Genomic DNA, 24,734 nt, shown 5'->3' with positions numbered 1-24,734 from the left:
AAGAGAAACCTGCAACTGTAAGGTGAAAACATACTGATTTAATTCATTTATTATAGAATTCTGTTCTTCCTAGTCATTTATCTAATGAAAACACACTAGCCAAGAGGCTAAACGTATGCCAAGTACTGTGTAACACAGGAAATAAACATACTTATGTACATTATTCATGGAGGAACTGCGAGCCATTATTTTGAAAAAAATAAAGAGCTACTGGTAGATATGTTTAGATGTCAGTAACCATGTATCCCCACAATTTAACAGTTTGGGGGATATCTTTCATATCTACAGCTAAAATGAACAAATGGCCTCAGTAATACTAAGCCTGGCCTCTGCCTTCTCCTATGAATTATAATTCTTATATCCATAACCTGCTTTCTACCAAGATGAGATAAATATTTCCAGCCCCTTGAAAAGCTAGTGGCAATTTATAAGCAAACTGGCAGCTTACTGTTCCTGCAGTATACATCAAAAAAGAAATATGATGGCTATCGCTTAGACTCTCAAGTTCTGCCCAAGGCCCAGGAATGGGCTCTCCAAGAGCACCCTGAACTCAAATTCTGAGTAAAATCTGTTCTGCTCTTGGTTCTTACAATTGTACTTTCCCTTTTTCATGACTCTATTTCCTTCCTTTCATTATCAAACTGTGAAGCAGTAGTCTAAAGCCAGGTATGGTGGCTCACACCTGTAATCCCAGCACTTTGAGAGACTGAGGCAGGAGGATTGCTTGAACCCAGGAGTTCAAGACCAACCTGGGCAACATGGTGAGACCCTGTATAGTACTAAAAATACAAAAAATTAGTTGGGCATGGTGGCACATGCCTGTAGTCCCAGTTACTTTGGAGGTGGGAGGATCGCTTCAGCCTGAAAAGTAGAGGCTGTAGTGTGCCATGATTTCATCACTGAACTCCAGCCTGGATGTCAGAGGGAGACCTTGTTGGGGGGTACAAGGAGAGTAGAGTCTACATTGGCTGATTGTTTCTTCATTTCTCACTCAAGCTATTGAAATGACTCCTATCTTCCGTACTTTTACTTATATAAATGGCATCAAAGGATATTCTTTTGCAACTTTTCCTTTTGCAAGTATTTTTTCCAGATTTATCCATGTTGATACATACCCAGTTCATTCATTCTAACAGCTGTAGAAACTAATTTATCCCTTCTCCTATCAAAGACAACTGTTACTACATTTTCTAGTACTACAGTGCTGTAATGTGAGCATCATTGTGTGTGTGCATATGTACACAAGAGTTTCACCATGGCACACACCTATTAATGGAATCTCTGCATAGCAAGGAATCTATCTCTTCAACCTTACTAGATATGGCCAAACTGCTCTCCAACGTGGTTGTATGGCAACTTATACTCCTCCAGCAGTATATAGGTGCTCATTATTTATAATTAATCAATTACAAATTATAGCAGTGTGATGGCGTATCACTGGTTTAATTTGCATTTCCCTGATTGCTAATGCTGTTGCATATCATTCCAGATGTTTACCAGACTTTCAGTTTCCTTCTTCTATGAAATGCCTATTCAAATCTTCTCACCATTTTTCTAATAAGCTATCTGTCATCATAATGATTTGTAGTTCATATATGTTGGATATCAATCTTTTGTCAGTTATTTCACTGCAACTATCTTCTCCCAGCCTCTGGTTGGTCTTCTTACTTAATCTCTTTTTCTGTTTCTGGTGTGTTTGTTTTGTTTTGTTTCTTTTGAGGCAGGGTCTCGCTTCTGTCACCCAGGCTAGAGCACTCACTGCAGCCCGAAACTCCTGGACTCAAAGTATTCTTCCACCTCAGCCTCCTGAATAGCTGGGTCTACAGGCACACCCCACCATGCCTGCCTAAATTTTTATATTTTTTTGTAGAGACAAGGTCTCCCTATGTTGCCCAGGCTGGTGTTGAACTCCTGGCCTCAAGCAATCCTCTCACCTCAACCTCCCAAAGTCCTGGGATTATAGGCATGAGCCACCATGCCTGGCCCAATTTTTAACTTTAATGTGGTCAAATTATCAATCTTTACATTTTTTGTTTGTTTGAAAGCCCTTCTCTATTCCATTTTCATAGAGATAGTCCTAGCATTTTCTAAGTTTTACAGTTTGACCTTTAATCCATTTACAACCTTTTTTTTTTTTTTTTTTAAGACAGAGTCTAGCTCTGTCACCCAGACTGCAATGCAGTGGTGTGATCTCAGCTCACTACAGCCACCGCTTCCCAGGTTAAAGCGAATCTCCTGTCTCAGCCTCCTGAGTAGCTGGGACTACAGGCATGCGCCATCACGCCTGGCTAATTTTTGTATTTTTAGTAGAGACAGGGTTTCCCCATGTTGGCCAGGCTGGTTGCAAACTCCTGACCTTGAGTGATCCGCCCACCTCAGCCTCCTGAAGTGCTGGGATTACAGGCGTGAGCCACCATGCCTGGCTCTACAAATAATTTTTTGTATATGGTGCTAAAGATCTATTTTTTTCTTGTTTTCTCTAAGGTTAGCTAACCACCCATGAAAAGTAAAAATGACACCTTTACCTAGTGATTTGTAATGGCCACTCATTATCCATCAAATTTAAATATATGAGGGCATGTTTCTATGCTCTTTAATTTTAACATTAATTATGCAACCACCCTGATACCAATACCTCACTGTCTTAATTAACATGGCTTTAAACAGCTTGATATTTGAGAAAGCAAATCCACCCATCGTGTTCTTCAAAATGGTCTTGACTATTCTTGGCCACTAATCATCCTTATTGATAAATTCCACTTTAAAAGCAAAGACAGTGGCTGGGCACAGTGGCTCACACCTGTAATCTCAACACCTTGGACAGGCCAAGGCAGGGGGATATCCTGAAGCCAGGAATTCAAGACCTGCCCTGGCAACATAGTGAAACCCCATCTCTATTTTTAAAAAATAAAAAAGAATTGGGAGGCCGAAGTGGGCAGATCACGAGGTCAGGAGATTGAGACCATCCTGGCTAACACGGTGAAACCCTGTCTCTACTAAAAAAAAAAAAAATACAAAAAATTAGCCAAGTATTGTGGCGGGCACCTGTAGTCCAAGCTATTCGGGAGGCTGAGGCAGGAGAATGGCGTGAACCCAGGAGGCGGAGGTTGCAGTGAGCCAAGATCACGCCACTGCACTCCAGCCTGGGCGACAGAGCGAGACTCCATCTCAAAAAATAAATAAAAATAAAAATAAAAAAGAATTATCCAGACGTGGTGGCCCGTGCCTGTAGTCCCAGCTACTCGGGAGGCTTGAACCTGGCAGGTGGAGGTTGCAGTGAGCCAAAATCACGCCACTGAACTCCAGTCTGGGTGACAGAGTGAGACTCTGTCTCAAAAAAAATAAAAATAAAAAAAGAAACTTTCTCCTATTCCACATGTTCTAGTTTTTTTTTAAATAATAAATAAATTTTGTCAAATGCTTTTTTAAGCCATCTATTGCAATGACCATATAGTTTTACTCTCCTTTAGTTTATTAATATGGGGAACTACATTAGATTCTTAATGTTAAGCCAAACTCCTATTCTTTGAATAACTGCTACTTGGTTGTGATTTTTTAAAAATATACTACTCGATTCAGTCTGTGTTTCACCTGAGATTTTAAAAATCTATGTTCATGCCAGGTGTGGTGATTCACGCCTGTAATCCCAGCACTTTGGGAAGCAGAGGCAGGAGAATTGCTTGAGGTCAGAAGTTAAGACCAGCCTGGGCAATACAGTGAGACCCCCATCTCCACAAAAAATAGAAAAAAAGAAATAAAAAGATAAAAAATAAAAATCTGTGTTCATGAGAGTGGCCTGTACTTTTCCTTTCTCATACAGTTCTTGTGTGATTTTGTTAACTTGTGTGATTTTGTTATCAAGTTGTAAAAGCCCCCAAAACAAGTCTGGAAACATTTTATTTCTTCCCTGGAACCATCCATCCTTCAATATTTGGGTAACCCATAAAACCATCTGTGCCTGGTACTTCTTCAATGGACAGAATTTCTTCTTGCTTTTTTTATGGAAAAGTTTCAAATATATTATTAGAGAAACCAGTATAATGAACTACCACAGATCATCCAGCTTCAGCAATCAATCATTAGCAATCTTATTTTCTATCCTCCCCTAATCAATACCTGCTCCCTATCTCCTGGAACAAATTTGAAGTTATTTTGAAGCAAATCCCAGACATCATATCATCTTAGCTATAAATATTTTTAACATCTAAGAGGATTATTTTAAAATATATAACCAGAAAACTATTGTCACACTAAAAATATAAGTCTTTAATACCAACAAATATCCAGCCAGCATTCAAATTCTCATCAAATGTTTTCATATAGTTTTTTCAAATCAGGATCCAAGTAAGTTCATACACTTAAACTGATTGTATCTTTTAATCCATGAATCACCCCTCTGTTGCTTTTTTCCTAATTTATTTGTGGAAGAAAGTAGGCCATTTGTCCCACAGTTTTCCCATATTCTGCATTTTGCTCATTGTGTCCACGCGGTGGTATTGCTTTGTGGGGAGATTTTACTCTTTGCTAATTAGTTACATTTCTAGTCATACTTTCTATTTCTTCTTGAGTCAGCTGCCATGTTATACTTTTCCACAAAACTATTTTATCCAATTTTTCAAATTCATGGGCAGAAAGTTTTCCATATTCTATATTTATAGGTTTTTTTAAATCTTCATTATATCTGTAGTTGTATTTTTTCATTCCTAATATTTATGCCTTTTCTTTGATCAATCTTGCCAGAGGTTAGGGTTATAGATCTTAATCTTTTCAATGAATTAGATTTTGGCCTTGCTAATTCTTTTGTTTTCTATTCCATTAATTTCTGCTCTTTATTCTTTCCTATCTTCTACTTCCTTTGGGTTTAATCTGCTGTTACTTTTTTTAACTTCTTCAGTTGACCACTTGGTTTGGGGTTTTTTTGTTTTTGTTTTTGTTTTTGTTTTGAGATGTTGCCCAGGCTGCGGTTGTTGCCCAGGCTGGAGTGCAATGGCGCGATCTCAGCTCACTGTAACCTCCACATCCTGGGTTCAAGCGATTCTCCTGCCTCAGCCTCCCAAGTAGCTGGGATTACAGGCACCCGCCACCACACTTGGCTAATTTTTTGTATTTTTAGTAGAGATGGGGTTTCACCATGTTGGCCAGGCTGGTTTCAAACTCCTGACCTCAGGTGATCCACCCGCCTTGGCCTCCCAAAGTGCCGGGATTGCAGGCGTGAGCCACCGCACCCGGCTGGTTTTGTTCTTTACCCACATGTTATTTAAATTTTGTTTTTTTCAATTTCCAAACATGGATTGGAGGGGGAATTGGTTATATTTTCACTATTAATTTCTAATTTTATTATACTACGGTCAGATAAGATAGCTTATATATCTTTCATATTTGTCGAAACTTCCTTTGTGCCTAAATGAATCTAGGAAAATTACGTAAATGTTGCATATTTGTTTAAAAAGGATGCATGTTCTCCAATTTAAGTGTATGGTTCTACATATGTGTAGAGATCAAGTTATATACTGTATTTCTTTTCAGGATTAACCCCATTCGTTGAGACAGGATCTCGCTCTGTCACCTAGGTTGGAGAACAGTGGCACGAACACAGCTTACTGCAGTCTTGACCTCCTGGGCTCAGGCAGTCCTCCTGCCTCAGCCTCCTGTATTGCTGGGACCACAGGCGCACACCACCACATCTGGCTAACTTGATTTTTAGTAGAGACAGGGTCTCATTTTTTTGCCCAGGCTGGTCTCGAACTCCTGGACTCAAATGATCCTCCCACCTCGGCCTCCCAAAGTGCTAAGATTAGGCATGAACCACCGTGTCCAGTCTACCTGTAAATGTTTAATGTGCATCTGACTTAAAGGCTTAAGTTGATCAATATCTCTGTCTTCCTATTGAACTACGTTACGTATAGACAGAACTTTAGAAATCTGTAATGAGAATCACTTTTCTCCCCGCTTACATTTTATCTTTGCCTAGTATTTTAGTTTTACCTTGGTTTTAGCCCCTACAAATCAGTGATAATTATTTTGTTTTATACAGTCAACATTGGCTTAGTCTACCTACTGACTTCTTTCTTCATCACAACTTCTTATATCCTACTTTCTCCCCTAAGTTACATTTCTTTCTTCCTGCACTATATGCTTTAGGTTTACAGTAAGTTCTTTTAGAAACACTGTGGTAAATTCTCTTTTTCCTGTCTGAAAATATTTTTATTTTTGCCCTTACTTTTTTCTTCTTTTGAGATGGAGTTTTGCTCATGGTTGCCCAGGCTGGAGTGCAATGGTAGGATTTTGGCTCACCGCCTCCTGGGTTCAGCGATTCTCCTGCCTCAGACTCCCAATGATTAGAGGCATGCGCCACCACACCCGGCTAATTTTTTGTATTTAGTAGAGACAGGGTTTCAACATGTTAGTCAGGCTGGTCTTGAACTCCTGACCTTGAGCGATCCGCCCACCTCGGCCTCCCAAAGTGCCGGGACTATAGGCGTGCGCTACCGCACCCAGCGCCCTTACTCTTGAATAACTCACCTGAGTATGAAATTCAGATCTCTCTCAAGGCTGAAGAAATTATTCAGTTTTCTTCTGGTCTCTCTTGTAGGTTAAAAGATATATGCTCTCAGTCTGATTATTGCTCCTCTTGTCTTTCCTTTTTGGTTATACTTAATAGTCTTTGGTGTTCTGAAGTTCCACTGCCATGTGTTTAGTTGTGGGGTTTTGTTGCTGCTTTTCTGTTGTTAATTCTTGCTAGGTACCAGGTGCAGTGGCTCACGCTTGTAATGCCAACACTTTGGGAGGCCAAGGTGGGAGGATCACTTGAGCCTGGGAGTTCAAGGCTGCAGCAAGCTATGATCACACCATTGTACTCAAGCCTGAGCTACAGAGCAAGACCTCGTCTCAAAACAAAAACAAAAAACCTCTTGCTAGGGCCTCATGAGCCTCGAACCTAAGGATTCAGGACTTTTCACTAATTCTAAAAAATTCTCAAGTCATCTTCTCTTCAAATTCCACATCTCCTCCACATTTTTTTTTCTCCTGGAAGTACTATTACATGTTGGATCTTCTTGATTTGTCCTTTTCCTTTTTCTTCGCCTTCTTTCATATTTTGCTTTATTTGTATTCTTGAGAATTTCTTCATGTCTATGTCCCACCTTGCTAATCTCTCTTCATCTGTGTAAACTATTGTTTAACTTATTTACTGAGATTTTTAACCTCAATGACATTTTTCATTATGTTTCATTCTTTTTCAAATGTGTCTGTTTCATAATGCTTTATTCATTTCTTGGGATGTCAATTCTTTAAAGTCTTTAGCCACTTAAAATATGCTAATTTAAATTCTCTCTCAAATTGTCACTCTCTTATCCGAGTTCTTGGAGCTATAATCCTCCTGCTTGTTCTATCTGCTGACTCTCATTTGTGGTACAAAGCCATTTCCTCATGTGTCATTTTTAATCATAAATTCATCTTCAGTTGGGCTTGTTTCTTCTGTAAGAATCCCTTGAGGTCTAAGGTATGGACGTACCTCTCAGAGTCTTTTCCTGTCTCACTAGCTTGAAGCCTGTTTGTATATTAATTTCTGAGCCATATAATATAAACCCAGTTCCCAAATGTAAGCAAAGTATAGATCTTGTGCTTCAATTTCTCAGGCAAACTTTTTTCATTTTCTCTTTGCATAGAGCTCAAGCAAATCAAGACAAGATTTCTTGTTGTCTCCTTGTGTAATAGGGAAGATTTTTTTTTCTAGCCTACCCTTTCACCTAGAGTGCAGCACATCAAAAATCTCAACTTTATGCAGAAATCTTAGTTCTGATTCCTTTTTGCATATGGTAAAACTCAACCTGCTAGGAAGAGAACACCTGAAATAACCCATCTCTACACTCCTCACTCTGCTCCAGGGCAATACAGCATAGGTTCAAGGGCTTACAGTTTTGGTCTGTAGTTCCATTTTTGTTTATGGAAACGAGATTTTCCTATCTTTCCTGTATATTCAAGAATGCATTTAAAAGAACTGTCGTTCTTTATTATGCAGCTTTTGGGCTTACAGTTTTGGTTTGTAGTTCCATTTTTGTTTTTGGAAACTGGAGATTTTCCTATCTTTCCTGTATATTCAAAGATGCATTTAAAAGAATTGTCGTTCTTTATTATGCAGTTTTTCTGAGTATTTGTGTCAGTTTTAGCCATCTTGCTAAAAAGAGAATTTGGGCTCTCCAATCTATTTGCTACAACAATCCCATGGGAGTGATCTCTCTAAAGTTCAAAGATGAATTCCTCTTTGAAACTCCTCAGTGGATCCTCATTCCTCAGCATGGCACTCAAAGTCCACTATTATTCAGCAACTGCCAATTTCTGCAGTCCCACATGCTTCCACTCTCCCACATGCACTCTATACTCTAACCACTCCTGTTTACAATCCCTAGAACGCTCCTTGTTTCATGTTCCTATGCCTTTAAATGTACTATTTCCCTCTCTCATCTTTATTCTGACCTCATCCACCTAATGAATACTGATGGTCAAATGTCTGGCATTCACTGAAGCCATTCCTGACCCATCCAAACTAGATTATCTTCTTTGTGAAAATACCTTACATTTGTTGACCTAGCTCTTCATATACCAAGCATTGTAATAATTCATTTAGTCTTTAACAACAACCTTATGATTTTAATACTATTACTATTCCCATTTTCCAAATGAAGAAACTAAGACACAGAGAGTATCCAATAACATACAGCTATAAATAGCAAAGCTAGAATTTGAACCCAGGTAGTCTGTCTCCAGGTTTTCCTCTATTAGCCTGCTCTATTAATATATACTATACTGCCTTCTACAATTATATCTTGCATAACAGCTATTATAATACTTATAATACCACATTTCAGTTGCATATTTACATCCCAATCTTCCCAACTACACTTTGGGACAGAACCATGCTTTACCTCTATTTGCAGCTCTAGTGCCTAGACCTAGCACACAGAAGACCCTCAAATGGTTACTAAATTAATGAATGACTGAAGTTAACACTGCCACAGCCAATGCTTTAGTCCAGGCCCTCTTCGTCGCTTGCCTGAACTACTAAAACAGTCCCCTAACGACTCCCCACCTCCAGTTTCTACTCACATCTTTCCTCTTCCAACCAATATATATTGTCTTTCTAAAGCACAGTATGATTATGTTATTCCACCACTTAAAAATCTTTAAGAGCTTTATAGGATAAAGTCCAAAATTCTTTTACCCTAATACACAATGGCCTTCATGATCTAACTTCAGTCTCTTCTCTACTTCCCCACTCCAGTCCACACTCCACCTATATTTAGCTTTTTGCCAGTCCCTGAACATCCCAAGCACCTTCAAGCCTTTCTACATGCAGGCTCTTCTACCTGGAATGGACATCCCCTCCTTCCTCATCTGGTGAATTCCTACTCTTTCTTCAACATACAATTCAAATGCCTTCCTCAGGCTTCCTGCAAATTGTCAGTCAGCCCATTCCTCTACTCTTGTTAGCATTGTCTGTTTACCTCACTTAACACGTTGTATTGTTATTTGAGTATGTGTTTCCCCAACCACACTGTGGAGTCTTAAAGAAAAGATACCATGTCTTATTCATCTTTTTTTATTGCATCATCTTGCACAATGTGTGCCCCTCAAAATGCTCATTGAATTAGTGGAATGAAATTTAACAAACATATCCTACATCATATACTCAAGCCAACTCAGATACAAATTAATTCAAGGTAGGCAACTCTTTCAGGATTAACTAGAAGACAGGGAGTGAAAATATGAATAAACAAATACCTCCTAAATTCCTGCTGTTCAATTCTGAATTCATACATTGGAGCTATTCTTCAATAGTAATTACTGTTTAGTTGGTAGAGTGCATGTAATCTCATCAAGAGCTTTAAAAAACATCTTAGCACAAGGCAAATGTTTCCTGTATTGGTATAACACATAAGGACACTCTCAAATTCTCGGATATGTGTCATTAAGGATAAAGAAATGAGTCATTTTACATATTTTAAACAAATCCTTACAGACTAGGGAATTCCTGTCCTCTTGCACTACAATCACATGGTTTCATTATTCATTAGTCCTAAATGTAATTTAGGCTGCACACATAGCAAACATTGTCTGTCAACTGAGTAATAAACCAGAACTACTTGCTTTTCACAGAAAGGGGAAATTTTTTAAATGCAGAAATGTTAACCCTAAGTGAACAGGGAAGTTGAGATGGGATGAGAAGGGATAAGTGAGGCACTATGCAATTGTTTATCTATTCAATTTTCGTGTTTTGTTTATTTGTTTGTTTTTCAGAGAGAGTCTCGCTCTGTCGCCCAGACTGGAGTGCAGTGGCGCAATCTCGGCTCACTGCAACCTCTGCCTCCTGGGTTGAAGCGAATCTCCTGCCTCAGCCTCCCGGGTAGCTGGGACCATAAGCGTGCACCACCACGTCCGGCTAATTTTTGTGTTTTTAGTAAAGACAGGGTTTCCCCATGTTGGCCAGGCTGGTCTCGAACTCCTGGCCACAAGTGATCCACCCACCTCTGCTTCTCAAAGTGCTGGGATTACAGATGTGAGCCACCGCGCCTGGCCTATCTATTCAATTTCTGAAAAGCACTTTTAACACCACGAAGATAAAAAAATTTAAACTGCCAATTTAAAAGATTCACCAGCCTTTGTCTAGCTTCTCTTCAGTCATTACCCATAGCCGAAGAAAAAGAATCCTAAAAAGTAAAAAGGTCTCGGTTTCAAATCTAAAAGCAGTATGATTTGGAATAACCATCCTTGATTTCAAACAGACTAAATGAATTCTTAAAATTCATTAATCATTTTTAAATGATGCTTAAGTGTGGCTGCAATGTATAGTTCAAAATCTACCTATGTAAGCCTGTATGGTAAGTGTGTTTTTTAAATCAACAGATAAGGAATGTCTCTAAATTTAGAATATAAGCTCCATGAGAGAGAGAGATCTTTAATATTTCATTCACTAATGTTTCCCAAAGACCTGGCACAGAGTAGACACATATTACATAATTCCTGAATATTGCTCAAAATGGTCCAAATATTTAATATGTCAATATATACGAGTTGCAGATCCTCAAAGAATATGAAGTTGAACTGAGTTCATTTTGAAATGATCACTGATGTAGCCTTTACACACACAGTTTCACAAATCAACAAAAACTGATACTATATCCAAAAGCAAACCGTGAATGCATAGAAGAATTATATAAAACATGTACACAGGGGTCTTTAAGGTTCTGAACCTTAAAGCTTGCCAAAAAAGCAGGCAAAGAACAAAAATGTCACCAGTGCAACCAAAATTTTCAAGAAAACACAAACTCTTTACACTTTTTCCACAAAGCAATTCCTAAAGAGGCACTGGACTTCAACAAAATAAAAAAAAAATTAAGAACGTCACTTAAATACCAGTGCATTTACTACAAAATTTCATTTCCAGCAGGCCTGATGTTTCCTTTATCAATTGATCCAACTATGTGATGAGAATACAACTAAGCAATATATTTCTGAATATTACTAAAATTGCTATTAGGCTGGTACAAAAGTAATTGCTGTTTTTGCCACTGAAAGTTATGGCAAAAACCATAATTACTTTTGTGCCAACCTAGTAATCCTGTTGCTGTTTCCACTCATAAAAGCACAATGTAAATATTTATAAAACTGGTATTATTAGTTTTCCTTATTAAAGCTATTATGAACATTTCACTGTGAATTAGGCTGTTTCTGTTGACCCTTTTTCATCTACTATCAACTCATGTAAACTCTTACTCTCTTATCTGTTCTGGGCCTCAGTTTTCTCTTCTGTAGAATGAGAGACATAGATTAAAACAATGGTTCAAGGCTGGGCGCGGTGGCTCACCACCTGTAATCCCAGCACTTTGGGAGGCCGAGGCGGGTGGATCACCTGAGATCAGGAGTTTGAGACCAGCTTGATCAACATGGAGAAACCCCGTCTCTACTAAAAATACAAAATTAGCCGGGCGTGGTGGCGCACACCTGTAATCCCAGCTACTCGGGAGATGGAGACAGGAGAATCACTTGAACCGGTGAGGCGGAGGTTGCGGTGAACCGAGATCATGCCATTGCACTCCAGCCTGGGCAACAGAGCAAGACTCTGTCTCAAAAAATAAATTAATTAATTAATTAATTAATAAAATAAAACAATGGTTCAGATTCTGGTGAAAGCTACTGGTGACTTCTCCATAAAAATGCACACATGCATTTACATAATGATTTTATAAACAATTATTTATAATAGCAAAAGACAGGAAACAATCAAAATGTCCACCAATAGGTGGTTAATTATGCTATATCCATTCAGTAAAATTCCATACAACATACTGCTGTGGACTTTGATGATGTATTCTTAAACCAAAAAAAAAGCAAGTTACAGAACAGTGTGTATAATGTACAACCTTTTGTATAAAAATGGCAAAAAATAAGCGTACTTGAATTTTCATGTAGATAGATCCATAAACTGTGGAAGAACAAACAAGAATCTTTTTTTTTTTTTTTTGAGACAGAGTCTTGCTCTGCCACCAGGCTGGAGTGCAGTGGCATGATGTCAGCTCACTGCAGCCTACGCCTCCCAGGTTCAAGCGAGTCTCCCGCCTCAGCCTCCCCAGTAGCTGGAACTACAGGCGTGCGCCACCGCACCTGGCTAATTTTTGTATTTTTAGTAGAGACAAGGTTTCACCATGTTAGCCAGGCTGGTCTTGAACTCCTGACCTCAAGTGATCCGCCCGCCTTAGCCTCCCAAAGTGCCAGATTTACAGGCATGAGCCACCATGCCCAGCCCAAGAATCTTTGACGGGAGTGAGAAATAAGGGGGTAAGAGAGAATCATTTCTTTTTTTCCCCTTTTTTTTTTTTTTTTTTTTTAAGACAGTCTCCCTCTGTCAACAGGCTAGAGTGCAGCGGTGCAATCTTGGCTCACTGCAACCTCCGCCTCCTGGGTTCAAGAGATTCTCCTGCCTCAGTCTCCCAAGTAGCTGGGACTACAGGCACACACCACCATGACCAGCTAATTTTTGTATTTTTAGTAGAGACGGGGTTTCACCATGTTGGCCAGACTGGTCTCCATCTCTTGACCTTGTGATCCGCCCACCTCAGCCTCCCAAAGTGCTGGGATTACAGGGGTGAGCCACCACGGCTGGCCACAGGGAATCTTTTCATTGTATACTTTGTTACATTTTTGTTTGAATCCTGTGAATGCACTGCCTATTAAAAATTTTAATTTAAAAATACTGTATATAACTACAAGAGGATCAGACAACCCACTGAAGCTAAGAGATACTTCCTAAGCCTTTTGGCAATATTTTTGTATTCTAAAATTTTTCAACTGAATAAGCACATAACTGTATATACAAAACAATCCAACAACAAGAACATTTAAGAAAACCATTTTTCATTTTGGTCCTCATATAAACATATAAAGTAATTAATGAATACTAAGTGACTCAATAGATTCTAATTTGAAATCTCATTTTAGATAATTTCCCTTAATCACTGATAAATTTTATCACAAAAACATCTTCAAGGGAAAAAGTTTGCACAAATCATCAAGCCAAACTTCCTCTCATGGTTCAAATTCAGAACTGGTATTTCACAACAGTCTCCAAGCTTAGAAATCAAAATGAAAATTTCTATCCTATGTGGCCATATAATCAGTAGTACTAATAGGGAGACCAGAGAAATACTGTCTTATATCGTGACCATAATCTCAGACTATAAAGCAAATTAAGTAGCATATGAAACCATCACACTACATCCACAAAATTAAAGACGTTTCATCCCTGATTTGAGCAGGAATAGGATAGAATCGGGTTTTCATCCTTAGGCAAGTTACTTAACCTCTCTGGACCTCAGTTTCATCTATAAAATGGAAATAAAAGTACTTATCTCATAGGGATGTTGTGAAGCTTAAAAGGAATAACGAGGGCTGAGCACAGTGGCTCACGCCTGTAATCCCAACACTTCGGGAGGCAGAGGTGGGCGGATCACTTGACGCCAGGGGTTCGAAACCAGTCTAGCCAACATGGCGAAACCCCGTCTCTACTAAAATTACAAAAATTAGCAGGGCGTGGTGGCGCGTGCCTGTGGTCCCAGCTACTGGGCGGAGGCAGGAGAATCGCTTGAACCTGGGAGGCAGAGGTTGCAGTCAGCTGAGAGATTGGCCACTGCACTCCAGCCTGGGAGACAGAGTGAGACTCAGTCTCAAAAAAAACAAAAAAACAAAAAAAACAAAAAAAAAACCTTGGGAGGCCAAGGCGGGCGGATCACAAGGTCAGGAGTTCAAGACCAGCCTGGCCAACACAGTGAAACCTCATCTGTACTAAAAATACAAAAAAGCCGGGCGTGGTGGTGGGCGCCTGTAATCCCAGCTACTCGGGAGGCTGCGGCAGGAGAATCGCTTGAACCTGAGGGGGTGGTGCACAGAGGCTGCAGTGAGTGGAGATCGCACTATTACACTCCAGCCCGGGCGACAGTGCGAGACTCCATCTCAAAAAAAAAAAAAAAAAAAAAAGGTGAGGGGAGTGACAAGGAACATAGAAAGTAAGATGCAGGTCCCCCTCAACCCCAGGAATAAAATAGCCCAATATCCTAGGACAGTGACAGGTGTCTCTGGCGGCTTGAATCAAAACAGAGTGCATTCTAGAACCTGTGGTTTCTAGAAGCTGCACTTGCATACACAAGCAATGCCTCTCTTTCCTTACCCAAAAAAACACATGGCAGAATTCCCAAAACAGAAGGTACAAATATCTAGCCTTTCATGATTTATGTTTCTTGAAAATCTCATTCTAGGTAAGCATTTTTTATCAAACAGAGCTGCAGATGTTATGTTGACTGGGTGTGTCCCCAAAAGAATCCTAAGTTATAACAGTCTTATTTTATACAGGGCACTTTCCATTTCAAAGCTCAGAACCGAGGAATAGCAGGCTGCTGGTGTTAGGGGAAAGAAGTTCAAGGCAAGAGTCCTACAACAGACTTTTAATTGCCAGCAAGCCAGTAGGAAACCCATACTGCCAAGGAGATAGAAGCAGCCCCTGCCACCCAATCTTTGTTTCCAAAACTTTTAAACCCAAGCCAGCTTTTTTGTCAGGCACTACTGGACTTAGTAGTACTAGTATTACAAATATAAACGACAGTCACTTATTGCTTCCTCACTATGTGCCAAGTTCTGTGCTAAGCATACATTTTCCAAAATGTATGAAAACAACTGCACAAGTGTGCTCCCAACCGCCTCTGCTCTCGAGTCTGAAAAGCTCCCTTCACATCCTCAAATTCAACCTGTTCCCTAAACTCCGGATTCTCCACACCCTTCACTGACCCTTTCAAGGCCAGGAGCCACATCTCTCCAAGCAATATGACCCCCAAACTCTTCATGCAACATTAAACCAAGCACTTCTCTGATCCAAGGCCCCTCCCACTCCCACACACCAATTCCAACCTGCCCCTAACTTGTTCCAACAATTCTGTTTCCCTCCAAACTTCGGACTTACGTAAGGCACAGGGTGCCCTCACCGCCCCTCCGCATGCAACGTGCCTGTCCTTCACTCTGAAGTTCAAAATTCACAAACACACTGCACCTGGGTAGAGCCCGGGTTCTAATCCCACGAGAACTCTCCACACCCGCCCGAGTAGGGCCCGGGACTCTCCACCCCCTCACCAGGCCGGGCCGGGGCGCGCTCGGCCTCGCTCCAGACCCTAAGGGGAAGTGGGGAAGCTCCACCTGGCTCCGCAGGCGCGGCACGCGGCTCCTGCTCTGGCCTGGGCCCCGCGGCAGCCGCGCCCCCGTCCCGGCGCGGGCGGCAGCGCTCGGGTTGGCTGCGGCGGGCGCACTCGCCCAGCACCTCTGAGTCGGCCTGGCCGTCGTCGCGGGCCCGACGGCGGGCCCAGCCTGGGCCGCGGGCGCGGCAGCGAGGGCAACCCGGGCCCGCCGCGTCGGCGGCGCGTTGGGCGCAGCCTCGGCAAAGCGAGTGGCCGCACGGCAGGGCCGCTGCTTCTCCGGGGGGCTCCAGGCACCCGGCGCAGCCCGATTCCTCCGGCCGCGGCGGCAGCGGCGGCTGCAGCAACGGCGGCGACAACACCAACAGCGAAGGTCCAGAAGCCGGGCCTGGGGCCCCAGTCTTAGCTGCCGCCGTCTCGTCACAGCGGCCTCGCCGGCCCCGCCGACTCAGAGCGGCTGCTGCCGCCGCGGAAGAGGCCCGAGTACTCGGACCTGCAGCCGCCATCTTGTTTCCCGTTTGAAGGGAGAGTCGGTTGCGAGGGAGAAGAGTGGAGGGCGGGGCAGTACGCGCGGTGGGCAGTGCTATCTACATATTCATGAGGGGCGAGGCTTCTGTGAGCCCAAAGAGGGTTCTCCTCAGACCTGATTGGCCAGAGGGGATACTTCATTAATATTTATTAGTTATTCTTTATATATGCGGTCATCAGCCGCACTCTCGAAAAGTCCTTGCAGTTTCCTCTTACTGAACTGAAAGAGGTGGGAACTGAGGGGCTTTACTGGCAATTCTGAACGATGTTAAACTTTGATACACGTACTTATCCTGTAATGCCTTGATAACTGAGGAGAAAGTGAGTGGGGAATATGTGAGTTACTCAGAAACCTGCCTTAGTGTTCATTTGATATGAGGGCCTGAGCTCTCTCCTAAGGATGGGGGTAGCTTTGTGACTGAAACCAGGCCCACCGTGGTAACTAACTGCCGAAAGGAGCAGCCTCTTGTCAATCCTACCTCCTCATCCTCTCTCCCCATGTCCCTTCCTGAAACTGCCCCCCTTGGCTGGTAAAACCACACTTTCCTGGTTTTTTTCCCAGGCCCTTGGCTCCTTCTCAGTCTCCCGTGTTTGGTGCTTCCATGTGGGTGTTCCTCTAGGCTCAGGCCTCAGTCCCCTTCTCACTCTGCGTGCTGCACTGGTCCACATTTTCTTCCCTCGGGAGCTCCCAGATTGCTGTCTGCAGCCCAGGCCTCCTGAGTCCAGCCCTCCATATTCAACTGCCTGATGGAAACATCCTCTTAGATCCCTACATTCCTCATGTACAAAACTAATGTCACTGTCTCCCATCCTCCTTTCAAAACTGCTCTTCTTAATTTCCTTCATTCTATGAAAGGTCCCATCCTCCCAGGTACTCAAGCTCCAAACCTAGTCATCTTGAACTTCTTCCTTATCTCCCACAAACCATCAGTTATTTAGTCCTGTCAATTCCACTATCAAAATGACTATTTCCCCACCTCTTCATCCCATTCCCACTGCCCAATTCAGGTCTAATCATCTCTTATCTAGATTACTGCAGTAGCTGCTATAGATTGATTGTCTCCCCTCTCCCAACCTCTCTTCTAATCCATCCTCCACACTCTTCGAGTTGCTTCCTATAGGCCAGCTCTGACCGTGTCACTCCTGCTTGAGCTAGGGAGAGGTGCTTGGACTTTGATGCTAGCGCTCTTTCTAGATGCAGAGATTCCAGGAGAAAGAATGACCCCTCTCTAATGGAAAGGTGGTTCTGCTACAGTAGTTCTCCCATTCTTTGCTTTCTTTGCCCTGGGATAGATTTGGAGCAGAGCAAAGAATGGGAAGCATTAAATAAATGGCATTTCTTAGTGGAAACCTTTATAGGATAACACGAGTTTTGTAAAGAGAGAAAAATTAAAAAGCAACATAGGCTGGGGGCGGTGGCTCACGCCTGCACTTTGGGAGGATGAGGCAGGCAGATCGCTTGAGCTCAGGAGTTAAAGACCAGCCTGGGCAACATGGTGAAACCCCATCTCTACAAAAAATACAGAAATTAGCTGGGCATGGTGGCACTCACCTGTACTCAGGAGGCTGAGGCAGGAAGATCACTGGAGTCCATGAGGTTAAGGCTTCAGTGAGCCATGATGGCACCACTGCATTCCAACCTGGACGACAGAACGAGACATTGTCTCAAAAAAAAAAAATCAACATAATATAATAGAAGGCATGAGAAGCCCTGGGTTTTGATGAGATTGCCCAGAGCTAGCGGTAAACCAATCCAGTGCCGAGTGATTGATTAACTCAGAGAGCAGGGGGAAAAAAAGGTGATGGATTCCCAAGATAAGAACCAGATGGCTAAAGGACAGTCAAGAGTTGAAGAAAGGCCAATGGGTGATTAAAACAAAGACCTGTTTGCATAGAGACCCAGACAGAATCCTGCCAGACACAGAAGTATGGCCTTGGCTAGGCTATCCTTTATCCATGGGTCCTGCCCACTTCCATCCCAACTTAAGGTTCTTGAGGACATTTTTCCCGGATTCTGACAAAGGAGATATGTGATCCAGAGATCAAGCCAACCATCATTAGAAATGGGACCATTTGTGCAGGCTGTTCACTCTCGATGGTTTGGATCTTTTAATCTGTTTACTGTTGGAGGAGCTGAGCCACAGAAACATAGCATGCTTTCTTGGATACAAATAAATATAGAAAATTTCCTTTAGCAGAGGGAAAAAGCAAGAGGTCTCAGTAGCACTGGACCAGAAGCCAGGAGATCTGGGGTTGGTCTTGGCCCCTTCTAACTCACTGTGTGATTTCAAACAGCTAACTTCCTTCTGGGCCTCAATCTCCTCATTTTTAAAACAAGAGTATTGAAGGCTTGGTGCTGTGGCTCACGCCTGTAATCCCAGCACTCTGGGAGGCCGAGGCAGGCAGATCACGAGGTCAGGAGACCAAGACCATCCTGGCTAACATGGTGAAACCCCGTCTCTACTAAAAATACAAAAAATTAGCCGGGTGTGGTGGCGGGCGCCTGTAGTCCTAGCTACTCGGGAGGCTGAGGCAGGAGAATGGCGTGAACCCGGGAGGCGGAGGTTGCAGTAAGCCGAGATGGCACCACTGCTCTCCAGCCTGGGCGACACAGCAAGACTCCATCTCAAAAAAAAAAAAAGAGTATTGAAAGTCATCGGTTCTCGCTCTTTCCCTGCTACCGCTGAGTCACGCGGAGGCGGAGGCTTGGGTGCGTTCAAGATTCAGGTTCACCCGTAACCCACTGCCATGGCCGAGGAAGGCATTGCTGCTGGAGGTGTAATGGAGGTTAATACTGCTTTACAAGAGGTGCTGAAGACCGCCCTCATCCACGATGGCCTAGCACGTGGAATTCGCAAAGCTGCCAAAGTCTTAGACAAGCGCCAAGCCCATCTTTGTGTGCTTGCATCCAACTGTGATGAGCCTATGTATGTCAAGTTGGTGGAGGCCCTTTGTGCTGAACACCAAATCAACCTAATTAAGGTTGATGACAACAAGAAACTAGGAGAATGGGTAGGCCTCTGTAAAATTGACAGAGAGGGGAAACCCCGTAAAGTGGTTGGTTACAGTTGTGTAGTAGTTAAGGACTATGGCAAGGAGTCTCAGGCCAAGGATGTCATCGAAGAGTATTTCAAATGCAAGAAATGAAGAAATAAATCTTTGGCTCACAAAAAAAAAAAAAAAAAAAAAGAAAGTCATCAGTTCTCAACCTGGGACACACCTCAGAAACACCTGTATATATCAAGGTCCCACCTCAGATCTAGTGAACCCAGAAACCCAGGTGGGGGATACCAGGCTGTGTATTTTTTTTTTTTTTAGTGCCATAAGAATACTAATGAATACTCCTAGGTAAGACCACTACAATAGATAAATTCAAAGGACCATTCCAGCACTAACATTGTAGAAGTCCAACTTCCAATTTCCAGCCTCTTCTCTCCTCTATGCCATTGCTGAGTAATCTTACTAAAAGCAATAGTGGTGACAGAGAGCAAGGCACACCTAAGAAATCTGGAGAGCCACTCACTATGTGGGAAGCTAATAACAATGAGGATGATTCTAAAGTTTCAAGCCTAGCAGCCTGGGATTGTGATGAAAATTGAAAACTGACAAAAATGCATCCAAACCTCTTTCCTTCCTTCCCTCCTTCCTTCCTTCCTTCCTTTCTTTCTCTTTTTTTTTTTTTTTTTTTTTTTGAGACAGGGTCTCATTCTTTTGCCCAGGCTGGAGGGCAGTAAGCAATCACGGCTCACTGCAACCTCTGCCTCCCAGGCTCAAGCAATCCTCTCACCTCAGCCTCCTGAGTAGCTGGGACTACAGGCACATGACACCACACCCAGGTAACTTTTATATTTTTTATAGAGACAGAGTTTCACCGTGTTGCTCAGGCTGGTCTCGAACTCCTAAGCCCAAGTGATCTACCTGCCTCGGCCTCTCAAAGTGCTGGGATTACAGGCATGAGCTACCATGCCTGGCCCAAACCTCCTTTCTATTTAGGGAATTCCCCATTCTGTATAGTATTGATGAGGCTAGGGAAGCTGAACCTGAAGGGATATTCTTCTCCCTGCCCCCTAACAGTTAGGACGTGACACATGACCCAGGCTCAGCCACCTGGCCACTCTTCTCTGAGCTTGGCATCTTCAGCAAGTGACATGAAAACATAGAGACAATTTTAGAATTATTCATAGCAACAGAGACAGTAGGTATGCAACAGCAGTGGGGCCCTGGTGGGGTTTGAGGGGGGTGGCCCTGCCATGATGAGGGTGGCCATGCCAGGCTGTACCTGTGACACAGACTTGGCTGTGGTTCCCGTTGCCGAGCCTGCCTAGGTTACAGCCCATTTTCCATATCCGATGCTGCAGTTTTCCTGTCAACTCTTTGTATCCTTTCAGTAAATTTCATTTTTTCTTAAATGACTCACAGTCTCTGTTGTTTACATCAAAGTACTCTAACTGAGACATTAGCTTGTTGTTTTTGAAGTGTCACCTAAAAATGGTTGTCAAGGGTGCTTGGTAGATTATAAAATGATACAAGAAGCTTAAGCCAACAGCCTAGAGTAGAACGAGCCCAAATAGCTTTTCTCTAAGGCCCCACCTGCACCACAGACCACCATGGGAAGAAGGATTCACAGACTCCCTTTAATGCACGATGCCAACTGGAACAAATGGCAGTGCAGCCCCAGGTACCAATGCTTCCCCTCCAGCTGCTTTCTGAGGATTGCATTGCTGTCAGAATTCCCTACCATCCTTCTCATAGCACCTCTACCCAGATAGCTCTGCATGGTTCCACCCCACCACTACCCCTTCCTCACTCCTCATCCACATCACTACAAACCTTCCCTCTAGCTGATGGCTCCAGCTTCTCCTTGCTGGACTGAAAGACTCAGATATGAGCAAGGCCATTCAGCCTAGTTCCAGGTGGAGACAAGGCTGTTTCTTCCTGCAAGCCCAAGACCTCTCCTTCTAGCTTAAGTGCTGCTGAGTCCATCCTGAGACCTCACACATCTAAAAAGAAGAAGGCTAAGCCCCTCAGACCACACCAGTGCCACCTGTCCTCTTTGGATAGCATCTTCTTCCTGTGCTCTTCCTCCCTCAAGTCAGATCTCCCCCTGAGATTTGGCCCCTTCCATTTTGCTTTAAAGATTCTTGCTACCTTCTTACTTTTATTCATCTTCAGTTCCTTCCCTTTTGTTTCAGAGGAAGTAATTCTTTTTTTTTTTTTTTTTTTTCTGAGACAGAGTTTCGCTGTGTCGCCCAGGCTGGAGTGCAGTGGCGCGATCTCGGCTCACTGCAAGCTCCGCCTCCCGGGTTCATGCCATTCTCCTGCCTCAGCCTCCTGAGTAGCTGGGATTACAGGTGCCCGCCACCATGTCCGGCTAATTTTTTGTATTTTTAGTAGAGATGGGGTTTCACTGTGTTAGCCAGGATGGTCTCCATCTCCTGACCTCCACCTGCCTCGGCCTCCCAAAGTGCTGGGATTACAGGCGTGAGCCACTGCGCCCGGCCTAGGTAATTCTTTTGCAAATCTAATCCCTCCATCTGTGTTTGTCATGTCATCTGCCCAGCCTCCTCCAGACTCTTTCCAAACACTCTATGAATACAAATAAGACTTGGTCCTTGCCCCCTCAAAGTCAAAACCTAACAGAAAGGCAAAAGTAGAAAAAAATATAGCAGAAAACAGAAGAGTTATAGAAGAATTGCAAGGGCTACAACAGACATAAACAGAGTGCCATGGAAGCAGGGAGCAAAGGTGAGAGGAAGTTCAGGAGATTTCACAGAAGAGGGGACATTTGAGCTCGTTTTTAAAGACTGAGGGAAGGAAGTTCACCACATGGATACAACGGAAAGTGAGAGAAAATAAGAGCCAAGGCACAAAGGCATAAAAGTTTGGGACCTGTGTGGGACTGATAAAGAATTTGATGTGGCTAGAACATCAGGTTAGAGATGAGACTAGAAAACTGGAGAAGAAAAGAAACTAGAATTTATTGAGCAACTACCACGTGCCAAGTGTCATGCTAAGCAACCATATACCTCTCTGATTTAAACCTAAAGTAATTGAAAGATTTAATATTTGGCCCAAGGGATTGGTACATATGGATTTTTGTTTTGGTTTTGTTTGTTTGTTTGAGATGGAGTCTTGCTCTGTTACGCAGGCTAGAGTGCAGTGGCACAATCTTGGTTCACTGTAACTTCCACCTCCTGGGTTCAAACAAGTCTCCTGCCTCAGCCTCCTGAGTAGCTGGGACTACAGGCATGCACCACCACACCCGGCTAATTTTTTTTTTTTTTTTTGTATTTTTGTAGAGACGGGGTTTCACCATGTTAGCCAGCCTGCTGGTCTCAAACTCCTGACCTCAAGTGATCCACTCTCCTTGGCCTCCTGAAGTGCTGGGATTACAGGCGTGAGCCACTATGCCTAGCCTGGATTTGTATTCTATAAGGATAAATCTCGATTCTATAATTATCAGTGAATAACAAAAAGAATCTAAGCAGGCTTCATCCCACCCCCAGAGTTGAGATATTACTGGAGAAAGTATGGTGCAGCTAATGTTCATTCATTCATTCATTCAACAAATATCTATTGAGCACCTACTATGTGGCAGGATTATGTAAGTGCTAAGAATTCAGCAGCAAACACGGAAGACAAAGTCTAGATGCTGACCAGTTTGAGCAGGAACAGCATTAGGTACAGTGTTTGACATATTCCAGCTGCTGTGGAATGAATGAATGTTATCGCCTTAGTTACACTTTTATGTTTAGTGACTTTCAAAGTACTCATTGTCAGAAAAATATTCTAACTAACAAACAAGCACATTGGTGGGGCAAAATAGTTCTTTAATTTCTTTCTTTTTTTTTTTTTTTTGAGACGGAGTCTTGCTCTGTCACCCAAGCTGGAGTGCAATGGCGCCATCTCAGCTCACTGCAAGCTCCACCTCCCAGGTTCACACTATTCTCCTGCCTCAGCCTCCCGAGTAGCTGTGACTACAGGCGCCCGCCACCATGCCCAGCTAATTTTTCTGTATTTTTAGTAGAGAAGAGGTTTCACCGTATTAGCCAGGATGGTCTTGATCTCCTGACCTCATGATCTGCCGGCTTTGGCCTCCCAAGGTGCTGGGATTACAGGCGTGAGCCACCATGCCTGGCCTCTTTAATTGCTTTACATTTTCCCTCCAGATGCCTATAAATCCACTTAGAATTGGCAACTAGTCTTACTCCTCTCTGCACCTCCCTCTCCTCGCCTCAGTCTTTCTTCCTCTTTTCCCTGCACTCAGGGCCCCTATTCTTGTTCCTCTAGGCTCTGGCCCCAAGTTCCAAGCAATTAGTTTCCTCTTTGATTTAGTTGTTTTTAATTTTTTTTTTTTTGAGGCGAAGTCTAGCTCTATCACCCAGGCTGGAGTTCAGTGGCATGATCTTGGCTCACTGCAACCTCCGCCTCCTGGGTTCAAGCGATTCTTCTGCCTCAGCCTCCTGAATAGCTGGGACTACAGGTGCATGCCCCCACGCCAGGCTAATTTTTTGTGTTTTTAGTAGAGACAGGGTTTCACCACATTGACTAGGCTGGTCTCAAACTCCTGACCTCGTGATCTGCTCACTTTGGCCTCCCAAAGTGCTGGGATTACAGGCATGAGCCACCGTGCCCAGCTGTTTTTTAAATTTTAATTGACAAATAGAAATTGTATATATTTATAGTGTAGAGTTGTTCTTTTTGTTTTTTAAGAGGATAGAGGTGGCTTTAAGAAATCCTTTAGGTTCACAACCCAAATGTCCATCAATGATAGACTGGATTAAGAAAATGTGGCATATATACACCATGGAATACTATGCAGCCATAAAAAAGGATAAGTTCATGTCCTTTGTAGGGACATGGATGAAGCTGGAAACCATCATTCTGAGCAAACTATCGCAAGGACAGAAAACCAAACACCACATGTTCTCACTCACAGTTGGAAATTGAACAATGAGAACACTTGGACACAGGGTGGGGAACATCACACACTGGGGCCTGTCGTGGGGTGGGGGGCTGGGAGAGGGATAGCATTAGGAGAAATACCTAATGTAAACGACAAGTTAACAGGTGCAGCACACCAACATGGCACATGTATACATATGTAACAAACCTGCACGTTGTGCACATGTACCCTAGAGCTTAAAGTATAATAATAAAAAAAGATGAGAATTAATTATCATTAAAAAATTTTTTAAAAAGAAATCCCTTAGGTTCAAGATATAGAGAATAAGAGGGAAAAGAAATGGGCAAATGGCCTTACCCAACTGCACTCAGAGTGAAATATCTAAAAGACAAAACTTTCTCTGCTAGTATTGCTCACCTTTTATAGCGTAAATCACATTTCTTATTCTCACAGAGTCTCTATTTTCCCAGTCTCATCAAAGATATCCTACTACCTTCACTTTGGTCCAAGTCTCCAAGAAGGAGTGGGTCATGGACCTGTCCCAGGAAAAGAATGAGAAGAGTGAAAAC

The 24,734-nt window shown here is 42.8% G+C and overlaps 2 protein-coding genes across 2 annotated transcripts in view; one reads left to right on the top strand and one right to left on the bottom strand.

The window, feature by feature from the left end:
- Positions 1–16,277, bottom strand: part of RNF169 (ring finger protein 169) — an 87,442-nt gene extending 71,165 nt beyond the window's left edge. The window contains exon 1 of the mRNA XM_034933378.3: positions 15,736–16,277. Within this exon, the coding sequence (XP_034789269.2) occupies positions 15,736–16,237 (502 nt within the window). The 5' untranslated portion in view covers positions 16,238–16,277. The remainder of the gene's footprint in view (positions 1–15,735) is intronic.
- A 2,643-nt stretch (positions 16,278–18,920) lies between these two features.
- LOC100981964 (small ribosomal subunit protein eS12-like) lies at positions 18,921–19,452 on the top strand. Its single transcript, XM_034934211.3, has one exon. It carries the CDS (start codon positions 19,008–19,010, stop codon positions 19,404–19,406), a length of 399 nt encoding a protein of 132 aa, XP_034790102.2. The 5' UTR covers positions 18,921–19,007; the 3' UTR covers positions 19,407–19,452.
- Positions 19,453–24,734: the final 5,282 nt, after the last annotated feature.

This window comes from Pan paniscus, chromosome 9, assembly GCF_029289425.2.
Source record: "Pan paniscus chromosome 9, NHGRI_mPanPan1-v2.0_pri, whole genome shotgun sequence".
In the NCBI taxonomy this organism is placed as follows: Eukaryota; Metazoa; Chordata; class Mammalia; order Primates; family Hominidae; genus Pan; species Pan paniscus.
This window is presented reverse-complemented; position numbering and strand designations above follow the sequence as displayed.

Bases quoted from the DNA above. Each gene is read 5' to 3' on its own strand.
- LOC100981964 (XM_034934211.3), top strand. From the start codon at position 19,008: ATGGCCGAGGAAGGCATTGCTGCTGGAGGTGTAATGGAGGTTAATACT.